Raw genomic sequence first — 24192 nt, 5'->3', positions numbered from 1 at the left:
GAGTCCCATAGCCCACAGTGCTGTAGAGGAGTCCCCATAGCCCACAATGCTGTAGAGGAGTCCCCATAGCCCACAATGCTGTAGAGGAGTCCCCATAGACCACAATGCTATAGAGGAGTCCCCATAGCCCACAATGCTGTAGAGGAGTCCCCATAGTGTACAATGCTGTAGAGGAGTCCCCATAGTTTACAATGCTGTAGAGGAGTTCCCATAGCCCACAATGCTGTAGAGGAGTCCCCATAGCCCACAATGCTGTAGAGGAGTCCCCATAGTTTACAATGCTGTAGAGGAGTCCCCATAGTTTACAATGCTGTAGAGGAGTCCCCATAGTTTACAATGCTGTAGAGGAGTCCCCATAGCCCACAATGCTGTAGAGAAGTCCCCATAGCCCACAATGCTGCAGAGGAGTCCCCATAGTTTACAATGCTGTAGAGGAGTTCCCATAGCCCACAATGCTGTAGAGGAGTCCCCATAGCCCACAATGCTGTAGAGGAGTCCCCATAGTGTACAATGCTGTAGAGGAGTCCCCATAGTTTACAATGCTGTAGAGGAGTCTCCATAGTTTACATTTCTGTAGAGGAGTCCCCATAGCCCACAATGCTGTAGAGGAGTCCCCATAGTTTACAATGCTGTAGAGGAGTCCCCATAGCCCACAACGCTGTAGAGGAGTCCCCATAGCCCACAATGCTGCAGAGGAGTCCCCATAGTTTGCAATGCTGTAGAGGAGTCCCCATAGTTTACAATGCTGTAGAGGAGTCCCCATAGCCCACAATGCTGTAGAGGAGTCCCCATAGCCCACAATGCTGTAGAGGAGTTCCCATAGCCCACAATGCTGCAGAGTAGTCCCCATAGCCCACAATGCTGTAGAGGAGTCCCCATAGTTTACAATGCTGTAGAGGAGTCCCCATAGCCCACAATGCTGTAGAGGAGTCCCCGTAGCCCACAATGCTGTAGAGGAGTCCCCATAGCCCACAATGCTGTAGAGGAGTCCCCATAGCCCACAATGCTGTAGAGGAGTCCCCATAGACCACAATGCTATAGAGGAGTCCCCATAGCCCACAATGCTGTAGAGGAGTCCCCATAGTTTACAATGCTGTAGAGGAGTCCCCATAGTTTACAATGCTGTAGAGGAGTCCCCATAGCCCACAATGCTGTAGAGGAGTCCCCATAGCCCACAATGCTGTAGAGGAGTCCCCATAGTTTACAATGCTGTAGAGGAGTCCCCATAGTTTACAATGCTGTAGAGGAGTCCCCATAGTTTACAGTGCTGTAGAGGAGTCCCCATAGCCCACAATGCTGTAGAGGAGTCCCCATAGTTTATAATGCTGTAGATGAGTCCCCATAGCCCACAATGCTGTAGAGGAGTCCCATAGCCCACAGTGCTGTAGAGGAGTCCCCATAGCCCACAATGCTGTAGAGGAGTCCCCATAGTTTACAATGCTGTAGAGGAGTTCCCATAGCCCACAATGCTGTAGAGGAGTCCCCATAGCCCACAATGCTGTAGAGGAGTCCCCATAGCCCACAATGCTGTAGAGGAGTCCCCATACCCCACCATGCTGTAGAGGAGTCCCCATAGTGTACAATGCTGTAGAGGAGTCCCCATAGTTTACAATGCTGTAGAGGAGTCCCCATAGTTTACAATGCTGTAGAGGAGTCCCCATAGCCCACAATGCTGTAGAGGAGTCCCCATAGCCCACAATGCTGTATAGGAGTCCCCATAGTTTACAATGCTGTAGAGGACTTCCCATAGCCCACAATGCTGTAGAGGAGTCCCCATAGCCCACAATGCTGTAGAGGAGTCCCAATAGTTTACAATGCTGTAGAGGAGTTCCCATAGCCCACAATGCTGTAGAGGAGTCCCCATAGCCCACAATGCTGTAGAGGAGTCCCCATAGCCCACAATGCTGTAGAGGAGTCCCCATAGTTTACAATGCTGTAGAGGAGTTCCCATAGCCCACAATGCTGTAGAGGAGTCCCCATAGCCCACAATGCTGTAGAGGAGTCCCCATAGCCCACAATGCTGTAGAGGAGTCCCCATAGTTTACAATGCTGTAGAGGAGTTCCCATAGCCCACAATGCTGTAGAGGAGTCCCCATAGCCCACAATGCTGTAGAGGAGTCCCCATAGTGTACAATGCTGTAGAGGAGTCCCCATAGTTTACAATGCTGTAGAGGAGTCCCCATAGTTTACAATGCTGTAGAGGAGTCCCCATAGCCCACAATGCTGTAGAGGAGTCCCCATAGCCCACAATGCTGTATAGGAGTCCCCATAGTTTACAATGCTGTAGAGGACTTCCCATAGCCCACAATGCTGTAGAGGAGTCCCCATAGCCCACAATGCTGTAGAGGAGTCCCAATAGTTTACAATGCTGCAGAGGAGTCCCCGTAGCCCACAATCCTGTAGAGGAGTCCCCATAGCCCACAATGCTGTAGAGGAGTTCCCATAGCCCACAATGCTGTAGAGGAGTCCCCATAGCCCACAATGCTGTAGAGGAGCCCCCATAGTTTACAATGCTGTAGAGGAGTCCCCATAGCCCACAATGCTGTAGAGGAGTCCCCCATAGCCCACAATGCTGTAGAGGAGTCCCCATAGCCCACAATGCTGTAGAGGAGTCCCCATAGCCCACAATGCTGTAGAGGAGCTCCCATAGCCCACAATGCTGCAGAGTAGTCCCCATAGCCCACAATGCTGTAGAGGAGTCCCCATAGTTTACAATGCTGCAGAGGAGTCCCCGTAGCCCACAATCCTGTAGAGGAGTCCCCATAGCCCACAATGCTGTAGAGGAGTTCCCATAGCCCACAATGCTGTAGAGGAGTCCCCATAGCCCACAATGCTGTAGAGGAGCCCCCATAGTTTACAATGCTGTAGAGGAGTCCCCATAGCCCACAATGCTGTAGAGGAGTCCCCATAGCCCACAATGCTGTAGAGGAGTCCCCATAGCCCACAATGCTGTAGAGGAGTCCCCATAGCCCACAATGCTGTAGAGGAGTTCCCATAGCCCACAATGCTGCAGAGTAGTCCCCATAGCCCACAATGCTGTAGAGGAGTCCCCATAGTTTACAATGCTGTAGAGGAGTCCCCATAGCCCACAATGCTGTAGAGGAGTCCCCGTAGCCCACAATGCTGTAGAGGAGTCCCCATAGCCCACAATGCTGTAGAGGAGTCCCCATAGCCCACAATGCTGTAGAGGAGTCCCCATAGACCACAATGCTATAGAGGAGTCCCCATAGCCCACAATGCTGTAGAGGAGTCCCCATAGTTTACAATGCTGTAGAGGAGTCCCCATAGTTTACAATGCTGTAGAGGAGTCCCCATAGCCCACAATGCTGTAGAGGAGTCCCCATAGCCCACAATGCTGTAGAGGAGTCCCCATAGTTTACAATGCTGTAGAGGAGTCCCCATAGTTTACAATGCTGTAGAGGAGTCCCCATAGTTTACAGTGCTGTAGAGGAGTCCCCATAGCCCACAATGCTGTAGAGGAGTCCCCATAGTTTATAATGCTGTAGATGAGTCCCCATAGCCCACAATGCTGTAGAGGAGTCCCATAGCCCACAATGCTGTAGAGGAGTCCCCATAGTTTACAATGCTGTAGAGGAGTTCCCATAGCCCACAATGCTGTAGAGGAGTCCCCATAGCCCACAATGCTGTAGAGGAGTCCCCATAGCCCACAATGCTGTAGAGGAGTCCCCATAGTTTACAATGCTGTAGAGGAGTTCCCATAGCCCACAATGCTGTAGAGGAGTCCCCATAGCCCACAATGCTGTAGAGGAGTCCCCATAGCCCACAATGCTGTAGAGGAGTCCCCATAGTGTACAATGCTGTAGAGGAGTCCCCATAGTTTACAATGCTGTAGAGGAGTCCCCATAGTTTACAATGCTGTAGAGGAGTCCCCATAGCCCACAATGCTGTAGAGGAGTCCCCATAGCCCACAATGCTGTATAGGAGTCCCCATAGTTTACAATGCTGTAGAGGACTTCCCATAGCCCACAATGCTGTAGAGGAGTCCCCATAGCCCACAATGCTGTAGAGGAGTCCCAATAGTTTACAATGCTGCAGAGGAGTCCCCGTAGCCCACAATCCTGTAGAGGAGTCCCCATAGCCCACAATGCTGTAGAGGAGCCCCCATAGTTTACAATGCTGTAGAGGAGTTCCCATAGCCCACAATGCTGTAGAGGAGTCCCCATAGCCCACAATGCTGTAGAGGAGTCCCCATAGCCCACAATGCTGTAGAGGAGTCCCCATAGTTTACAATGCTGTAGAGGAGTCCCCATAGCCCACAATGCTGTAGAGAAGTCCCCATAGCCAACAATGCTGTAGAGGAGTCCCCATAGTTTATAATGCTGTAGAGCAGTCCCCATAGCCCACAATGCTGTAGAGGAGTTCCCATAGCCCACAATGCTGCAGACTAGTCCCCATAGCCCACAATGCTGTAGAGGAGTCCCCATAGTTTACAATGCTGTAGAGGAGTCCCCATAGCCCACAATGCTGTAGAGGAGTTCCCATAGCCCACAATGCTGCAGACTAGTCCCCATAGCCCACAATGCTGTAGAGGAGTCCCCATAGCCCACAATGCTGTAGAGGAGTCCCCATAGCCCACAATGCTGCAGAGTAGTCCCCATAGCCCACAATGCTGTAGAGGAGTCCCCATAGTTTACAATGCTGTAGAGGAGTCCCATAGCCCACAATGCTGTAGAGGAGTCCCCATAGCCCACAATGCTGTAGAGGAATCCCCATAGCCCAAAATGCTGTAGAGGAGTCCCCATAGCCCACAATGCTGTAGAGGAATCCCCATAGCCCAAAATGCTGTAGAGGAGTCCCCATAGCCCACAATGCTGTAGAGGAATCCCCATAGCCCAAAATGCTGTAGAGGAGTCCCCATAGCCCACAATGCTGTAGAGGAGTCCCCATTGCCCACAATGCTGTAGAGGAGTCCCCATAGCCCACAATGCTGTAGAGGAGTCCCCATAGTTTACAATGCTGTAGAGGAGTCCCCATAGCCCACAATGCTGTAGAGGAGTCCCCATAGCCCACAATGCTGTAGAGGAGTCCCCATAGCCCACAATGCTGTAGAGGAATCCCCATAGCCCAAAATGCTGTAGAGGAGTTCCCATAGCCCACAATGCTGAAGAGGAGTCCCCATAGCCCACAATGCTGTAGAGGAGTCCCCATAGCCCACAATGCTGTAGAGGAGTCCCCATAGCCCACAATGCTGTAGAGGAGTCCCCATAGCCCAAAATGCTGTAGAGGAGTGCCCATAGCCCACAATGCTGTAGAGGAGTCCCAGGGGCGTAGCAATAGGGGGTGCAGCGGTAGCGACCGCATCGGGGCCCTTGGGCCAGAGGGGCCCCGAAGGGCCTCCCTCAACTACAGTATTAGTTCTCTATTGGTCCTGTGCTGGTAATAATCACTTCTATATATACTTTGAATAGTGGTGATCATTAACAAGCTGTTCCCCATCCCCTTCTTGCACCTCTGACACTGTAGTTGCCATTGGCAGGTTTTGGTGCGCCGTATCAATTGTTATGTATAGAGTGCCTGGGGGGCCCCATTGTAAAACTCGCATCGGGGCCCACAGCTCCTTAGCTACGCCACTGAGGAGTCCCCATAGCCCACAATGCTGTAGAGGAGTCCCCAAAGCCCACAATGCTGTAGAGGAGTCCCCATACCCCACAATGCTATAGAGGAGTCCCCATAGCCCACAATGCGGTAGAGTAGTCCCCATAGTTTACAATGCTGTAGAGGAGTCCCCATAGCCCACAATGCTGTAGAGGAGTCCCCATAGTTTACAATGCTGTAGAGGAGTCCCCATAGTTTACAATGCTGTAGAGGAGTCCCCATAGCCCACAATGCTGTAGAGGAGTCCCCATAGTTTACAATGCTGTAGAGGAGTCCCCATAGCCCACAATGCTGTAGAGGAGTCCCCATAGTTTACAATGCTGTAGAGGAGTCCCCATAGTTTACAATGCTGTAGAGGAGTCCCCATAGTTTACAATGCCGTAGAGGAGTCCCCATAGTTTACAATGCTGTAGAAGAGTCCCCATAGTTTACAATGCTGTAGAGGAGTCCCCATAGCCCACAATGCTGTAGAGGAGTTCCCATAGCCCACAATGCTGTAGAGGAGTCCCCATAGCCCACAATGCTGTAGAGGAGTCCCCATAGCCCACAATGCTGTAGAGGAGTCCCCATAGCCCACAATGCTGTAGAGGAGTCCCCATAGTTTACAATGCTGTAGAGGAGTTCCCATAGCCCACAATGCTGTAGAGGAGTCCCCATAGCCCACAATGCTGTAGAGGAGTCCCCATAGCCCACAATGCTGTAGAGGAGTCCCCATAGTGTACAATGCTGTAGAGGAGTCCCCATAGTTTACAATGCTGTAGAGGAGTCCCCATAGCCCACAATGCTGTAGAGGAGTCCCCATAGCCCACAATGCTGTAGAGAAGTCCCCATAGCCCACAATGCTGTAGAGGAGTCCCCATAGCCCACAATGCTGTAGAGGAGTCCCCATAGCCCACAATGCTGTAGAGGAGTCCCCATAGTTTACAATGCTGTAGAGGAGTCCCCATAGTTTACAATGCTGTAGAGGAGTCCCCATAGTTTACAATGCCGTAGAGGAGTCCCCATAGTTTACAATGCTGTAGAAGAGTCCCCATAGTTTACAATGCTGTAGAGGAGTCCCCATAGTGTACAATGCTGTAGAGGAGTCCCCATAGTTTACAATGCTGTAGAGGAGTCCCCATAGCCCACAATGCTGTAGAGGAGTCCCCATAGCCCACAATGCTGTAGAGAAGTCCCCATAGCCCACAATGCTGTAGAGAAGTCCCCATAGCCCACAATGCTGTAGAGGAGTCCCCATAGCCCACAATGCTGTAGAGGAGTCCCCATAGCCCACAATGCTGTAGAGGAGTCACCATAGTTTACAATGCTGTAGAGGAGTTCCCATAGCCCACAATGCTGTAGAGGAGTCCCCATAGCCCACAATGCTGTAGAGGAGTCCCCATAGTGTACAATGCTGTAGAGGAGTCCCCATAGTTTACAATGCTGTAGAGGAGCCCGCATAGTTTACAATGCTGTAGAGGAGCCCGCATAGCCGACAACGCTGTAGAGGAGTCCCCATAGCCCACAATGCTGCAGAGGAGTCCCCATAGTTTGCAATGCTGTAGAGGAGTCCCCATAGTTTACAATGCTGTAGAGGAGTCCCCATAGCCCACAATGCTGTAGAGGAGTCCCCATAGCCCACAATGCTGTAGAGGAGTTCCCATAGCCCACAATGCTGCAGAGTAGTCCCCATAGCCCACAATGCTGTAGAGGAGACCCCATAGTTTACAATGCTGTAGAGGAGTCCCCATAGCCCACAATGCTGTAGAGGAGTCCCCATAGCCCACAATGCTGTAGAGGAGTCCCCATAGCCCACAATGCTGTAGAGGAGTCCCCATAGCCCGCAATGCTGTAGAGGAGTCCCCATAGACCACAATGCTATAGAGGAGTCCCCATAGCCCACAATGCTGTAGAGGAGTCCCCATAGTTTACAATGCTGTAGAGGAGTCCCCATAGTTTACAATGCTGTAGAGGAGTCCCCATAGCCCACAATGCTGTAGAGGAGTCCCCATAGCCCACAATGCTGTAGAGGAGTCCCCATAGCCCACAATGCTGTAGAGGAGTCCCCATAGCCCACAATGCTGTAGAGGAGTCCCCATAGTTTACAATGCTGTAGAGGAGTCCCCATAGTTTACAATGCTGTAGAGGAGTCCCCATAGTTTACAATGCTGTAGAGGAGTCCCCATAGCCCACAATGCTGTAGAGGAGTCCCCATAGTTTACAATGCTGTAGAGGAGTCCCCATAGCCCACAATGCTGTAGAGGAGTCCCCATAGCCCACAATGCTGTAGAGGAGTCCCCATAGCCCGCAATGCTGTAGAGGAGTCCCCATAGACCACAATGCTATAGAGGAGTCCCCATAGCCCACAATGCTGTAGAGGAGTCCCCATAGTTTACAATGCTGTAGAGGAGTCCCCATAGTTTACAATGCTGTAGAGGAGTCCCCATAGCCCACAATGCTGTAGAGGAGTCCCCATAGCCCACAATGCTGTAGAGGAGTCCCCATAGCCCACAATGCTGTAGAGGAGTCCCCATAGCCCACAATGCTGTAGAGGAGTCCCCATAGTTTACAATGCTGTAGAGGAGTCCCCATAGTTTACAATGCTGTAGAGGAGTCCCCATAGTTTACAATGCTGTAGAGGAGTCCCCATAGTTTACAATGCTGTAGAGGAGTCCCCATAGTTTACAATGCTGTAGAGGAGTCCCCATAGCCCACAATGCTGTAGAGGAGTCCCCATAGTTTATAATGCTGTAGATGAGTCCCCATAGCCCACAATGCTGTAGAGGAGTCCCATAGCCCACAATGCTGTAGAGGAGTCCCCATAGTTTACAATGCTGTAGAGGAGTTCCCATAGCCCACAATGCTGTAGAGGAGTCCCCATAGCCCACAATGCTGTAGAGGAGTCCCCATAGCCCACAATGCTGTAGAGGAGTCCCCATAGTTTACAATGCTGTAGAGGAGTTCCCATAGCCCACAATGCTGTAGAGGAGTCCCCATAGCCCACAATGCTGTAGAGGAGTCCCCATAGCCCACAATGCTGTAGAGGAGTCCCCATAGTGTACAATGCTGTAGAGGAGTCCCCATAGTTTACAATGCTGTAGAGGAGTCCCCATAGCCCACAATGCTGTAGAGGAGTCCCCATAGCCCACAATGCTGTAGAGGAGTCCCCATAGCCCACAATGCTGTAGAGAAGTCCCCATAGCCCACAATGCTGTAGAGAAGTCCCCATAGCCCACAATGCTGTAGAGGAGTCCCCATAGCCCACAATGCTGTAGAGGAGTCCCCATAGTGTACAATGCTGTAGAGGAGTCCCCATAGTTTACAATGCTGTAGAGGAGCCCGCATAGTTTACAATGCTGTAGAGGAGCCCGCATAGCCGACAACGCTGTAGAGGAGTCCCCATAGCCCACAATGCTGCAGAGGAGTCCCCATAGTTTGCAATGCTGTAGAGGAGTCCCCATAGTTTACAATGCTGTAGAGGAGTCCCCATAGCCCACAATGCTGTAGAGGAGTCCCCATAGCCCACAATGCTGTAGAGGAGTTCCCATAGCCCACAATGCTGCAGAGTAGTCCCCATAGCCCACAATGCTGTAGAGGAGACCCCATAGTTTACAATGCTGTAGAGGAGTCCCCATAGCCCACAATGCTGTAGAGGAGTCCCCATAGCCCACAATGCTGTAGAGGAGTCCCCATAGCCCACAATGCTGTAGAGGAGTCCCCATAGCCCGCAATGCTGTAGAGGAGTCCCCATAGACCACAATGCTATAGAGGAGTCCCCATAGCCCACAATGCTGTAGAGGAGTCCCCATAGTTTACAATGCTGTAGAGGAGTCCCCATAGTTTACAATGCTGTAGAGGAGTCCCCATAGCCCACAATGCTGTAGAGGAGTCCCCATAGCCCACAATGCTGTAGAGGAGTCCCCATAGCCCACAATGCTGTAGAGGAGTCCCCATAGCCCACAATGCTGTAGAGGAGTCCCCATAGTTTACAATGCTGTAGAGGAGTCCCCATAGTTTACAATGCTGTAGAGGAGTCCCCATAGTTTACAATGCTGTAGAGGAGTCCCCATAGCCCACAATGCTGTAGAGGAGTCCCCATAGTTTACAATGCTGTAGAGGAGTCCCCATAGCCCACAATGCTGTAGAGGAGTCCCCATAGCCCACAATGCTGTAGAGGAGTCCCCATAGCCCGCAATGCTGTAGAGGAGTCCCCATAGACCACAATGCTATAGAGGAGTCCCCATAGCCCACAATGCTGTAGAGGAGTCCCCATAGTTTACAATGCTGTAGAGGAGTCCCCATAGTTTACAATGCTGTAGAGGAGTCCCCATAGCCCACAATGCTGTAGAGGAGTCCCCATAGCCCACAATGCTGTAGAGGAGTCCCCATAGCCCACAATGCTGTAGAGGAGTCCCCATAGCCCACAATGCTGTAGAGGAGTCCCCATAGTTTACAATGCTGTAGAGGAGTCCCCATAGTTTACAATGCTGTAGAGGAGTCCCCATAGTTTACAATGCTGTAGAGGAGTCCCCATAGTTTACAATGCTGTAGAGGAGTCCCCATAGTTTACAATGCTGTAGAGGAGTCCCCATAGCCCACAATGCTGTAGAGGAGTCCCCATAGTTTATAATGCTGTAGATGAGTCCCCATAGCCCACAATGCTGTAGAGGAGTCCCATAGCCCACAATGCTGTAGAGGAGTCCCCATAGTTTACAATGCTGTAGAGGAGTTCCCATAGCCCACAATGCTGTAGAGGAGTCCCCATAGCCCACAATGCTGTAGAGGAGTCCCCATAGCCCACAATGCTGTAGAGGAGTCCCCATAGTTTACAATGCTGTAGAGGAGTTCCCATAGCCCACAATGCTGTAGAGGAGTCCCCATAGCCCACAATGCTGTAGAGGAGTCCCCATAGCCCACAATGCTGTAGAGGAGTCCCCATAGTGTACAATGCTGTAGAGGAGTCCCCATAGTTTACAATGCTGTAGAGGAGTCCCCATAGCCCACAATGCTGTAGAGGAGTCCCCATAGCCCACAATGCTGTAGAGGAGTCCCCATAGCCCACAATGCTGTAGAGGAATTCCCATTGCCCACAATGCTGTAGAGAAGTCCCCATAGCCCACAATGCTGTAGAGGAGTCCCCATAGTTTACAATGCTGTAGAGGAGTCCCCATAGCCCACAATGCTGTAGAGGAGCCCCCATAGTTTACAATGCTGTAGAGGAGTCCCCATAGCCCACAATGCGATAGAGGGGTTCCCATAGCCCACAATGCTGTAGAGGAGTCCCCATAGCCTACAATGCTGTAGAGGAGTCCCCATAGCCCACAATGCTGTAGAGGAGTCCCCATAGCCCACAATGCTGTAGAGGAGTCCCCATAGTTTACAATGCTGTAGAGGAGTCCCCATAGTTTACAATGCTGTAGAGGAGTCCCCATAGCCCACAATGCTGTAGAGGAGTCCCCATAGTTTACAATGCTGTAGAGGAGTCCCCATAGCCCACAATGCTGTAGAGGAGTCCCCATAGTTTACAATGCTGTAGAGGAGTCCCCATAGTTTACAATGCTGTAGAGGAGTCCCCATAGTTTACAATGCCGTAGAGGAGTCCCCATAGTTTACAATGCTGTAGAAGAGTCCCCATAGTTTACAATGCTGTAGAGGAGTCCCCATAGCCCACAATGCTGTAGAGGAGTTCCCATAGCCCACAATGCTGTAGAGGAGTCCCCATAGCCCACAATGCTGTAGAGGAGTCCCTATAGCCCACAATGCTGTAGAGGAGTCCCCATAGTTTACAATGCTGTAGAGGAGTTCCCATAGCCCACAATGCTGTAGAGGAGTCCCCATAGCCCACAATGCTGTAGAGGAGTCCCCATAGCCCACAATGCTGTAGAGGAGTCCCCATAGTGTACAATGCTGTAGAGGAGTCCCCATAGTTTACAATGCTGTAGAGGAGTCCCCATAGCCCACAATGCTGTAGAGGAGTCCCCATAGCCCACAATGCTGTAGAGAAGTCCCCATAGCCCACAATGCTGTAGAGGAGTCCCCATAGCCCACAATGCTGTAGAGGAGTCCCCATAGCCCACAATGCTGTAGAGGAGTCCCCATAGTTTACAATGCTGTAGAGGAGTTCCCATAGCCCACAATGCTGTAGAGGAGTCCCCATAGCCCACAATGCTGTAGAGGAGTCCCCATAGTGTACAATGCTGTAGAGGAGTCCCCATAGTTTACAATGCTGTAGAGGAGCCCGCATAGCCGACAACGCTGTAGAGGAGTCCCCATAGCCCACAATGCTGCAGAGGAGTCCCCATAGTTTGCAATGCTGTAGAGGAGTCCCCATAGTTTACAATGCTGTAGAGGAGTCCCCATAGCCCACAATGCTGTAGAGGAGTCCCCATAGCCCACAATGCTGTAGAGGAGTTCCCATAGCCCACAATGCTGCAGAGTAGTCCCCATAGCCCACAATGCTGTAGAGGAGTCCCCATAGTTTACAATGCTGTAGAGGAGTCCCCATAGCCCACAATGCTGTAGAGGAGTCCCCATAGCCCACAATGCTGTAGAGGAGTCCCCATAGCCCACAATGCTGTAGAGGAGTCCCCATAGCCCGCAATGCTGTAGAGGAGTCCCCATAGACCACAATGCTATAGAGGAGACCCCATAGCCCACAATGCTGTAGAGGAGTCCCCATAGTTTACAATGCTGTAGAGGAGTCCCCATAGTTTACAATGCTGTAGAGGAGTCCCCATAGCCCACAATGCTGTAGAGGAGTCCCCATAGCCCACAATGCTGTAGAGGAGTCCCCATAGTTTACAATGCTGTAGAGGAGTCCCCATAGTTTACAATGCTGTAGAGGAGTCCCCATAGTTTACAATGCTGTAGAGGAGTCCCCATAGTTTACAATGCTGTAGAGGAGTCCCCATAGTTTACAATGCTGTAGAGGAGTCCCCATAGCCCACAATGCTGTAGAGGAGTCCCCATAGTTTATAATGCTGTAGAGGAGTCCCCATAGTTTACAATGCTGTAGAGGAGTCCCCATAGTTTACAATGCTGTAGAGGAGTCCCCATAGCCCACAATGCTGTAGAGGAGTCCCCATAGCCCACAATGCTGTAGAGGAGTCCCCATAGTTTACAATGCTGTAGAGGAGTCCCCATAGTTTACAATGCTGTAGAGGAGTCCCCATAGTTTACAATGCTGTAGAGGAGTCCCCATAGTTTACAATGCTGTAGAGGAGTCCCCATAGTTTACAATGCTGTAGAGGAGTTCCCATAGCCCACAATGCTGTAGAGGAGTCCCCATAGCCCACAATGCTGTAGAGGAGTCCCCATAGCCCACAATGCTGTAGAGGAGTCCCCATAGTTTACAATGCTGTAGAGGAGTTCCCATAGCCCACAATGCTGTAGAGGAGTCCCCATAGCCCACAATGCTGTAGAGGAGTCCCCATAGCCCACAATGCTGTAGAGGAGTCCCCATAGTGTACAATGCTGTAGAGGAGTCCCCATAGTTTACAATGCTGTAGAGGAGTCCCCATAGCCCACAATGCTGTAGAGGAGTCCCCATAGCCCACAATGCTGTATAGGAGTCCCCATAGTTTACAATGCTGTAGAGGACTTCCCATAGCTCACAATGCTGTAGAGGAGTCCCCATAGCCCACAATGCTGTAGAGGAATTCCCATTGCCCACAATGCTGTAGAGAAGTCCCCATAGCCCACAATGCTGTAGAGGAGTCCCCATAGTTTACAATGCTGTAGAGGAGTCCCCATAGCCCACAATGCTGTAGAGGAGCCCCCATAGTTTACAATGCTGTAGAGGAGTCCCCATAGCCCACAATGCGATAGAGGGGTCCCCATAGCCCACAATGCTGTAGAGGAGTCCCCATAGTGTACAATGCTGTAGAGGAGTCCCCATAGCCCACAATGCTGTAGAGGAGTCCCCATAGCCCACAATGCTGTAGAGGAGTCCCCATAGTTTACAATGCTGTAGAGTAGTCCCCATAGTTTACAATGCTGTAGAGTAGTCCCCATAGCCCACAATGCTGTAGAGGAGTCCCCATAGCCCACAATGCTGTAGAGGAGTCCCCATAGCCCACAATGCTGTAGAGGAGTCCCCATAGCCCACAATGCTGTAGAGGAGTCCCCATAGCCCACAATGCTGTAGAGGAGTTCCCATAGCCCACAATGCTGCAGAGTAGTCCCCATAGCCCACAATGCTGTAGAGGAGTCCCCATAGTTTACAATGCTGTAGAGGAGTCCCCATAGCCCACAATGCTGTAGAGGAGTCCCCATAGCCCACAATGCTGTAGAGAAGTCCCCATAGCCCACAATGCTGTAGAGGAGTCCCCATAGCCCACAATGCTGTAGAGGAATCCCCATAGCCCACAATGCTGTAGAGAAGTCCCCATAGTTTACAATGCTGTAGAGGAGTCCCCATAGCCCACAGTGCTGTAAAGGAGTCCCCATAGTTTACAATGCTGTAGAGGAGTCCCCATAGTTTACAATGCTGTAGAGGAATTCCCATAGCCCACAATGCTGTAGAGGAGTCCCCATAGCCCACAATGCTGTAGAGGAGTCCCCATAGTTTACAATGCTGTAGAGGAGTCCCCATAGCCCACAATGCTGTAGAGGAGTCCCCATAGTTTACAATGCTGTAGAGGAGTCCCCATAGTTTACATTGCTGTAGAGGAGTCCCTCTAGCCCACAATGCGGTAGAGGAGTCCCCATAGTTTACAATGCTGTAGAGGAGTCCCCATAGTTTACAATGCTGTAGAGGAGTCCCCATAGCCCACAATGCTGTAGAGGAGTTCCCATAGCCCACAATGCTGCAGAGTAGTCCCCATAGCCCACAATGCTGTAGAGGAGTCCCCATAGTTTACAATGCTGTAGAGGAGTCCCCATAGCCCACAATGCTGTAGAGGAGTCCCCATAGCCCACAATGCTGTAGAGGAGTCCCCATAGTTTACAATGCTGTAGAGTAGTCCCCATAGTTTACAATGCTGTAGAGGAGTCTCCATAGCCCACAATGCTGTAGAGGAGTCCCCATAGCCCACAATGCTGTAGAGGAGTCCCCATAGCCCACAATGCTGTAGAGGAGTCCCCATAGTTTACAATGCTGTAGAGTAGTCCCCATAGTTTACAATGCTGTAGAGGAGTCTCCATAGCCCACAATGCTGTAGAGGAGTCCCCATAGCCCACAATGCTGTAGAGGAGTCCCCATAGTTTACAATGCTGTAGAGGAGTCCCCATAGTTTACAATGCTGTAGAGGAGTCCCCATAGCCCACAATGCTGTAGAGGAGTTCCCATAGCCCACAATGCTGCAGAGTAGTCCCCATAGCCCACAATGCTGTAGAGGAGTCCCCATAGTTTACAATGCTGTAGAGGAGTCCCCATAGCCCACAATGCTGTAGAGGAGTCCCCATAGCCCACAATGCTGTAGAGGAGTCCCCATAGCCCACAATGCTGTAGAGGAGTCCCCCTAGCCCACAATGCGGTAGAGGAGTCCCCATAGTGTACAATGCTGTAGAGGAGTCCCCATAGTTTACAATGCTGTAGAGGAGTCCCCATAGTTTACAATGCTGTAGAGGAGTCCCCATAGCCCACAGTGCTGTAGAGGAGTCCCCATAGTTTACAATGCTGTAGAGGAGTCCCCATAGCCCACAATGCTGTAGAGGAGTCCCCATAGCCCACAGTGCTGTAGAGGAGTCCCCATAGTTTACAATGCTGTAGAGGAATTCCCCATAGCCCACAATGCTGTAGAGGAGTCCCCATAGTTTACAATGCTGTAGAGGAGTCCCCATAGCCCACAATGCTGTAGAGGAGTCCCCATAGTTTACAATGCTGTAGAGGAGTCCCCATAGTTTACAATGCTGTAGAGGAGTCCCCATAGCCCACAGTGCTGTAGAGGAGTCCCCATAGTTTACAATGCTGTAGAGGAGGCCCCATAGTTTACAATGCTGTAGAGGAATTCCCATAGCCCACAATGCTGTAGAGGAGTCCCCATAGCCCACAATGCTGTAGAGGAGTCCCCATAGTTTACAATGCTGTAGAGGAGTCCCCATAGTTTACAATGCTGTAGAGGAGTCCCCATAGCCCACAATGCTGTAGAGGAGTCCCCATAGCCCACAATGCTGTAAAGGAGTCCCCATAGCCCACAATGCTGTAGAGGAGTCCCCATAGCCCACAATGCGGTAGAGGAGTCCCCATAGCCCACAATGCTGTAGAGGAGTCCCCATAGCCCACAATGCTGCAGAGGAGTCCCCATAGTGTACAATGCTGTAGAGGAGTCCCCATAGTTTACAATGCTGTAGAGGAGTCCCCATAGCCCACAATGCTGTAGAGGAATCCCCATAGCCCACAATGCTGTAGAGAAGTCCCCATAGCCCAAAACGCTGTAGAGGAGTCCCCATAGCCCACAATGCTGTAGAGGAGTCCCCATAGCCCCCATAGCCCCTGGGACTCCTCTACAGCATTGTGGGCTATGGGGACTCCTCTACAGCATTGTGGGCTATGGGGACCCCTCTACAGCATTGTGGGCTATGGGGACCCCTCTACAGCATTGTGGGCTATGGGGACTCCTCTACAGCATTGTGGGCTATGGGGACTCCTCTACAGCATTGTGGGCTATGGGGACTCCTCTACAGCATTGTGGGCTATGGGGACCCCTCTACAACAATGTAAACTATGGGGACTTCTCTACAGCATTGTGGGCTATGGGGACTCCTCTACAGCATTGTGGGCTATGGGGACTCCTCTTCAGCATTGTGGGCTATGGGAACTCCTCTACAGCATTTTGGGCTATGGGGATTCCTCTACAGCATTGTGGGCTATGGGGACTCCTCTACAGCATTGTGGGCTATGGGGACTCCTCTACAGCATTGTGGGCTATGGGGACTCCTCTACAGCATTGTAAACTATGGGGACTCCTCTACAGCATTGTGGGCTATGGGGACTCCTCTACAGCATTGTAAACTATGGGGACTCCTCTACAGCATTGTGGGCTATGGGGACTCCTCTACAGCATTGTGGGCTATGGGGACTCCTCTACAGCATTGTAAACTATGGGGACTCCTCTACAGCATTGTAAACTATGGGGACTCCTCTACAGCATTGTAAACTATGGGGACTCCTCTACAGCATTGTGGGCTATGGGGACTCCTCTACAGCATTGTAAACTATGGGGACTCCTCTACAGCATTGTAAACTATGGGGACTCCTCTACAGCATTGTAAACTATGGGGACTCCTCTACAGCATTGTGGGCTATGGGGACTCCTCTACAGCATTGTGGGCTATGGGGACTCCTCTACAGCATTGTGGGCTATGGAGACTCCTCTACAGCATTGTAAACTATGGGGACTACTCTACAGCATTGTAAACTATGGGGACTCCTCTACAGCATTGTGGGCTATGGGGACTCCTCTACAGCATTGTAAACTATGGGGACTCCTCTACAGCATTGTGGGCTATGGGGACTACTCTGCAGCATTGTGGGCTATGGGAACTCCTCTACAGCATTGTGGGCTATGGGGACTCAATGCTGTAGAGGAGTCCCCATAGCCCACAATGCTGTAGAGGAGTCCCCATAGCCAACAATGCTATAGAGGAGTCCCCATAGCCCACAATGCTATAGAGGAGTCACCATAGCCCACAATGCTGTAGAGGAGTCTCCATAGTTTACAATGCTGTAGAGGAGTCCCCATAGCCCACCATGCTGTAGAGGAGTCCCCATAGTTTACAATGCTGTAGAGGAGTCCCCATAGCCCACAATGCTGTAGAGAAGTCCCCATAGCCAACAATGCTGTAGAGGAGTCCCCATAGCCCACAATGCTGTAGAGGAGTCCCCATAGCCCACAATGCTGTAGAGAAGTCCCCATAGCCCACAATGCTGTAGAGGAGTCCCCATAGCCCACAATGCTGTAGAGAAGTCCCCATAGCCCACAATGCTGTAGAGGAATCCCCATAGCCCAAAATGCTGTAGAGGAGTCCCCATAGTTTACAATGCTGTAGAGGAGTCCCCATAGCCCACAGTGCTGTAAAGGAGTCCCCATAGTTTACAATGCTGTAGAGGAGTCCCCATAGTTTACAATGCTGTAGAGGAATTCCCATAGCCCACAATGCTGTAGAGGAGTCCCCATAGCCCACAATGCTGCAGAGGAGTCCCCATAGTTTACAATGCTGTAGAGGAGTCCCCATAGCCCACAATGCTGTAGAGTAGTCCCCATAGTTTACAATGCTGTAGAGGAGTCCCCATAGTTTACAATGCTGTAGAGGAGTCCCCATAGTTTACAATGCTGTAGAGGAGTCCCCATAGCCCACAATGCTGTAGAGGAGTCCCCATAGCCCACAATGCTGTAGAGGAGTCCCCATAGTTTACAATGCTGTAGAGTAGTCCCCATAGTTTACAATGCTGTAGAGGAGTCTCCATAGCCCACAATGCTGTAGAGGAGTCCCCATAGCCCACAATGCTGTAGAGGAGTCCCCATAGTTTACAATGCTGTAGAGGAGTCCCCATAGCCCACAATGCTGTAGAGGAGTCCCCATAGCCCACAATGCTGTAGAGGAGTCCCCATAGTTTACAATGCTGTAGAGGAGTCCCCATAGCCCAAAATGCTGTAGAGAAGTCCCCATAGCCAACAATGCTGTAGAGGAGTCCCCATAGCCCACAATGCTGTAGAGGAGTCCCCATAGCCCACAATGCTGCAGAGGAGTCCCTATAGTTTACAATGCTGTAGAGCAGTCCCCATAGCCCACAATGCTGTAGAGGAGTCCCCATAGCCCACAATGCTGTAGAGGAGTCCCCATAGCCCACAATGCTGTAGAGGAGTTCCCATAGCCCACAATGCTGCAGAGTAGTCCCCATAGCCCACAATGCTGTAGAGGAGTCCCCATAGTTTACAATGCTGTAGAGGAGTCCCCATAGCCCACAATGCTGTAGAGGAGTCCCCATAGCCCACAATGCTGTAGAGAAGTCCCCATAGCCCACAATGCTGTAGAGGAGTCCCCATAGCCCACAATGCTGTAGAGAAGTCCCCATAGCCCACAATGCTGTAGAGGAATCCCCATAGCCCAAAATGCTGTAGAGGAGTCCCCATAGTTTACAATGCTGTAGAGGAGTCCCCATAGCCCACAATGCTGTAGAGGAGTCCCATAGCCCACAATGCTGTAAAGGAGTCCCCATAGTTTACAATGCTGTAGAGGAGTCCCCATAGCCCACAGTGCTGTAAAGGAGTCCCCATAGTTTACAATGCTGTAGAGGAGTCCCCATAGTTTACAATGCTGTAGAGGAATTCCCATAGCCCACAATGCTGTAGAGGAGTCCCCATAGCCCACAATGCTGTAGAGGAGTCCCCATAGTTTACAATGCTGTAGAGGAGTCCCCATAGCCCACAATGCTGTAGAGGAGTCCCCATAGTTTACAATGCTGTAGAGGAGTCCCCATAGTTTACATTGCTGTAGAGGAGTCCCCCTAGCCCACAATGCGGTAGAGGAGTCCCCATAGTTTACAATGCTGTAGAGGAGTCCCCATAGCCCACAATGCTGTAGAGGAGTTCCCATAGCCCACAATGCTGCAGAGTAGTCCCCATAGCCCACAATGCTGTAGAGGAGTCCCCATAGTTTACAATGCTGTAGAGGAGTCCCCATAGCCCACAATGCTGTAGAGGAGTCCCCATAGCACACAATGCTGTAGAGGAGTCCCCATAGTTTACAATGCTGTAGAGTAGTCCCCATAGTTTACAATGCTGTAGAGGAGTCTCCATAGCCCACAATGCTGTAGAGGAGTCCCCATAGCCCACAATGCTGTAGAGGAGTCCCCATAGCCCACAATGCTGTAGAGGAGTCCCCATAGTTTACAATGCTGTAGAGTAGTCCCCATAGTTTACAATGCTGTAGAGGAGTCTCCATAGCCCACAATGCTGTAGAGGAGTTCCCATAGCCCACAATGCTGCAGAGTAGTCCCCATAGCCCACAATGCTGTAGAGGAGTCCCCATAGCCCACAGTGCTGTAGAGGAGTCCCCCTAGCCCACAATGCTGTAGAGGAGTCCCCATAGTTTACAATGCTGTAGAGGAGTCCCCATAGTTTACAATGCTGTAGAGGAGTCCCCATAGTTTACAATGCTGTAGAGGAGTCCCCATAGCCCACAGTGCTGTAGAGGAGTCCCCATAGTTTACAATGCTGTAGAGGAGTCCCCATAGCCCACAATGCTGTAGAGGAGTCCCCATAGCCCACAGTGCTGTTGAGGAGTCCCCATAGTTTACAATGCTGTAGAGGAATTCCCATAGCCCACAATGCTGTAGAGGAGTCCCCATAGCCCACAATGCTGTAGAGGAGTCCCCATAGTTTACAATGCTGTAGAGGAGTCCCCATAGCCCACAATGCTGTAGAGGAGTCCCCATAGTTTACAATGCTGTAGAGGAGGCCCCATAGTTTACAATGCTGTAGAGGAGTCCCCATAGCCCACAATGCTGTAGAGGAGTCCCCATAGTTTACAATGCTGTAGAGGAGTCCCCATAGCCCACAATGCTGTAGAGGAGTCCCCATAGTTTACAATGCTGTAGAGGAGTCCCCATAGTTTACAATGCTGTAGAGGAGTCCCCATAGCCCACAATGCTGTAGAGGAGTCCCCATAGTTTACAATGCTGTAGAGGAGGCCCCATAGTTTACAATGCGGTAGAGGAGTCCCCATAGTTTACAATGCTGTAGAGGAGTCCCCATAGCCCACAATGCTGTAGAGGAGTCCCCATAGCCCACAATGCTGTAGAGGAGTCCCCATAGCCCACAATGCTGTAGAGGAGTCCCCATAGCCCACAATGCTGTAGAGGAGTCCCCATAGTTTACAATGCTGTAGAGGAGTCCCCATAGTTTACAATGCTGTAGAGGAGTCCCCATAGTTTACAATGCTGTAGAGGAGTCCCCATAGCCCACAATGCTGTAGAGGAGTCCCCATAGCCCACAATGCTGTAGAGGAATCCCCATAGCCCACTCAGTGGTCACAGATGACTGGTTGGGATTGCACGGTCCACTCACACCTTTCACCACGTTCTAGTCCCCTGGTGACCTACAAATTGTCTTGCTGCCCATCTGCCTTGTATAATCAGCAGCAGATACTGTAGTGACTGACTGCCGTGGTCTCCCTGAGGGTGGGAGTGGTAGTGGGGACAGCTGCTGTGGTCTCCCCAAGGGTGGGGGTGGTAGTGGGGACAGCTGCCGTGGTCTCCCCGAGGGTGGGGGTGGTAGTGGGGACAACTGCTGTGGTCTCCCTGAGGGTGGGGGTGGTAGTGGGGACAGCTGCTGTGGTCTCCCCGAGGGTGGGGGTGGTAGTGGGGACAGCTGCCGTGGTCTCCCTGAGGGTGGAAGTGGTAGTGGGGACAGCTGCTGTGGTCTCCCCGAGGGTGGGGGTGGTAGTGGGGACAGCTGCCGTGGTCTCCCTGAGGGTGGGGGTGGTAGTGGGGACAGCTGCTGTGGTCTCCCTGAGGGTGGGGGTGGTAGTGGGGACAGCTGCTGTGGTCTCCCCGAGGGTGGGGGTGGTAGTGGGGACAGCTGCCGTGGTCTCCCCGAGGGTGGGGGTGGTAGTGGGGACAGCTGCCGTGGTCTCCCCGAGGGTGGGGGTGGTAGTGGGGACAGCTGCTGTGGTCTCCCTGAGGGTGGGGGTGGTAGTGGGGACAGCTGCTGTGGTCTCCCCGAGGGTGGGGGTGGTAGTGGGGACAGCTGCCGTGGTCTCCCCGAGGGTGGGGGTGGTAGTGGGGACAGCTGCTGTGGTCTCCCTGAGGGTGGGGGTGGTAGTGGGGACAGCTGCTGTGGTCTCCCCGAGGGTGGGGGTGGTAGTGGGGACAGCTGCCGTGGTCTCCCCGTGGGTGGGAGTGGTAGTGGGGACAGCTGCCGTGGTCTCCCCGAGGGTGGGAGTGGTAGCGGGGACAGCTGCCGTGGTCTCCCCGTGGGTGGGGGTGGTAGCGGGGACAGCTGCTGTGGTCTCCCCGAGGGTGGGGGTGGTAGTGGGGACAGCTGCCGTGGTCTCCCCGAGGGTGGGAGTGGTAGTGGGGACAGCTGCTGTGGTCTCCCCGAGGGTGGGAGTGGTAGTGGGGACAGCTGCTGTGGTCTCCCTGAGGGTGGTGGTGGTAGTGGGGACAGCTGCTGTGGTCTCCCCGAGGGTGGGAGTGGTAGTGGGGACAGCTGCTGTGGTCTCCCCGAGAGTGGGAGTGGTAGTGGGGACAGCTGCTGTGGTTTCCCCGAGGGTGGGGGTGATAGTGGGGACAGCTGCTGTGGTCTCCCCGAGGGTGGGAGTGGTAGTGGGGACAGCTGCTGTGGTCTCCCTGAGGATGGAAGTGGTAGTGGGGACAGCTGCCGTGGTCTCCCCAAGGGTGGGAGTGGTAGTGGGGACAGCTGCTGTGGTCTCCCCGAGGGTGGGAGTGGTAGTGAGGACAGCTGCCGTGGTCTCCCTGAGGGTGGGGGTGGTAGTGGGGACAGCTGCTGTGGTCTCCCCGAGGGTGGGAGTGGTGCGTGGACAGCTGCCGTGGTCTCCCTGAGGGTGGGAGTCGTGCGTGGACAGCTGCCGTGGTCTCCCCAAGGGTGGGAGTGGTAGTGGGGACAGCTGCCGTGGTCTCCCCAAGGTTGGGAGTGGTAGTGGGGACAGCTGCCCTGGACTCCCCAAGGGTGGGAGTGGTAGTGGGGACAGCTGCTGTGGTCTCCCCAAGGGTGGGGGTGGTAGTGGGGACAGCTGCCGTGGTCTCCCCGAGGGTGGGGGTGGTAGTGGGGACAGCTGCTGTGGTCTCCCTGAGGGTGGGGGTGGTAGTGGGGACAGCTGCTGTGGTCTCCCCGAGGGTGGGGGTGGTAGTGGGGACAGCTGCCGTGGTCTCCCTGAGGGTGGAAGTGGTAGTGGGGACAGCTGCTGTGGTCTCCCCGAGGGTGGGGGTGGTAGTGGGGACAGCTGCCGTGGTCTCCCCGAGGGTGGGGGTGGTAGTGGGGACAGCTGCTGTGGTCTCCCTGAGGGTGGGGGTGGTAGTGGGGACAGCTGCTGTGGTCTCCCCGAGGGTGGGGGTGGTAGTGGGGACAGCTGCCGTGGTCTCCCCGAGGGTGGGGGTGGTAGTGGGGACAGCTGCCGTGGTCTCCCCGAGGGTGGGGGTGGTAGCGGGGACAGCTGCTGTGGTCTCCCTGAGGGTGGGGGTGGTAGTGGGGACAGCTGCTGTGGTCTCCCCGAGGGTGGGGGTGGTAGTGGGGACAGCTGCCGTGGTCTCCCCGAGGGTGGGGGTGGTAGTGGGGACAGCTGCTGTGGTCTCCCTGAGGGTGGGGGTGGTAGTGGGGACAGCTGCTGTGGTCTCCCCGAGGGTGGGGGTGGTAGTGGGGACAGCTGCCGTGGTCTCCCCGTGGGTGGGAGTGGTAGTGGGGACAGCTGCCGTGGTCTCCCCGAGGGTGGGAGTGGTAGCGGGGACAGCTGCCGTGGTCTCCCCGTGGGTGGGGGTGGTAGCGGGGACAGCTGCTGTGGTCTCCCCGAGGGTGGGGGTGGTAGTGGGGACAGCTGCCGTGGTCTCCCCGAGGGTGGGAGTGGTAGTGGGGACAGCTGCTGTGGTCTCCCCGAGGGTGGTAGTGGGGACAGCTGCTGTGGTCTCCCTGAGGGTGGTGGTGGTAGTGGGGACAGCTGCTGTGGTCTCCCCGAGGGTGGGAGTGGTAGTGGGGACAGCTGCTGTGGTCTCCCCGAGAGTGGGAGTGGTAGTGGGGACAGCTGCTGTGGTTTCCCCGAGGGTGGGGGTGATAGTGGGGACAGCTGCTGTGGTCTCCCCGAGGGTGGGAGTGGTAGTGGGGACAGCTGCTGTGGTCTCCCTGAGGGTGGAAGTGGTAGTGGGGACAGCTGCCGTGGTCTCCCCAAGGGTGGGAGTGGTAGTGGGGACAGCTGCTGTGGTCTCCCCGAGGGTGGGAGTGGTAGTGAGGACAGCTGCCGTGGTCTCCCTGAGGGTGGGGGTGGTAGTGGGGACAGCTGCTGTGGTCTCCCCGAGGGTGGGAGTGGTAGTGGGGACAGCTGCCGTGGTCTCCCTGAGGGTGGGAGTGGTAGTGGGGACAGCTGCTGTGGTCTCCCCGAGGGTGGGGGTGGTAGTGGGGACAGCTGCTGTGGTCTCCCCGAGGGTGGGAGTGGTAGCGGGGACAGAGAGGTGGGACACAGGCCCAGGTACCTTGTCTTTTGGCAGGCATCTCACTGCTCCAGGACCTTTCAATAATCTCATAATCTCTTGGGAACATCTGGTGGTTTCTAATCAGATTAAGATGGGATTTTCTTGTCCTGTGGCCTTGTGGGGATTGTAGTCCTTTGACATGATCTGGTGATTGGGGAGACATGTAAACAACAGGTTTGTGGAAGGTGTTAATCACACAACATGCCAGGAACATGCAGGAATCCTGCGGGCAGCTACACCCTGGCAGAACATGATGAGAAGGATGTCACTCCTCCGGTTCCCATCTGATTACATAGGAGAAAATCCTCTCACAAAGTCCACGATCCTATTACCAAGCAATTTTCCTCATCTTAGCTAAGTCTGTCTGTGCAGTTCTGATTACCCGAATGGCAGCAGGCAGAGCTGGATGTGGGACAGAAGGGGGGGGCCTGGAAAACGGACGGTAAGTTGGG

At 53.1% G+C, this 24192-nt stretch overlaps 1 protein-coding gene across 5 annotated transcripts in view; it reads right to left on the bottom strand.

Annotated features, from left to right (window-relative positions):
* The window catches only part of DLG4 (discs large MAGUK scaffold protein 4), a 508272-nt gene that overhangs the window by 481090 nt on the left and 2990 nt on the right, over positions 1 to 24192 (bottom strand). For 2 of the 5 annotated variants that reach the window (XM_068273809.1, XM_068273810.1), the window contains exon 1: positions 23741 to 23765. The exons of 2 other annotated variants lie outside the window; for them this stretch is intronic. In XM_068273809.1, the coding sequence (XP_068129910.1) occupies positions 23741 to 23759 (19 nt within the window). In that variant the 5' untranslated portion in view covers positions 23760 to 23765. Of the gene's footprint in view, positions 1 to 23740; positions 23772 to 24192 lie in introns of those variants that run through there. One more of the 5 variants, XM_068273812.1, reaches the window with a different exon arrangement.

The sequence above is a fragment of the Hyperolius riggenbachi genome, chromosome 3 (assembly GCF_040937935.1).
Source record: "Hyperolius riggenbachi isolate aHypRig1 chromosome 3, aHypRig1.pri, whole genome shotgun sequence".
In the NCBI taxonomy this organism is placed as follows: Eukaryota; Metazoa; Chordata; class Amphibia; order Anura; family Hyperoliidae; genus Hyperolius; species Hyperolius riggenbachi.
This window is presented reverse-complemented; position numbering and strand designations above follow the sequence as displayed.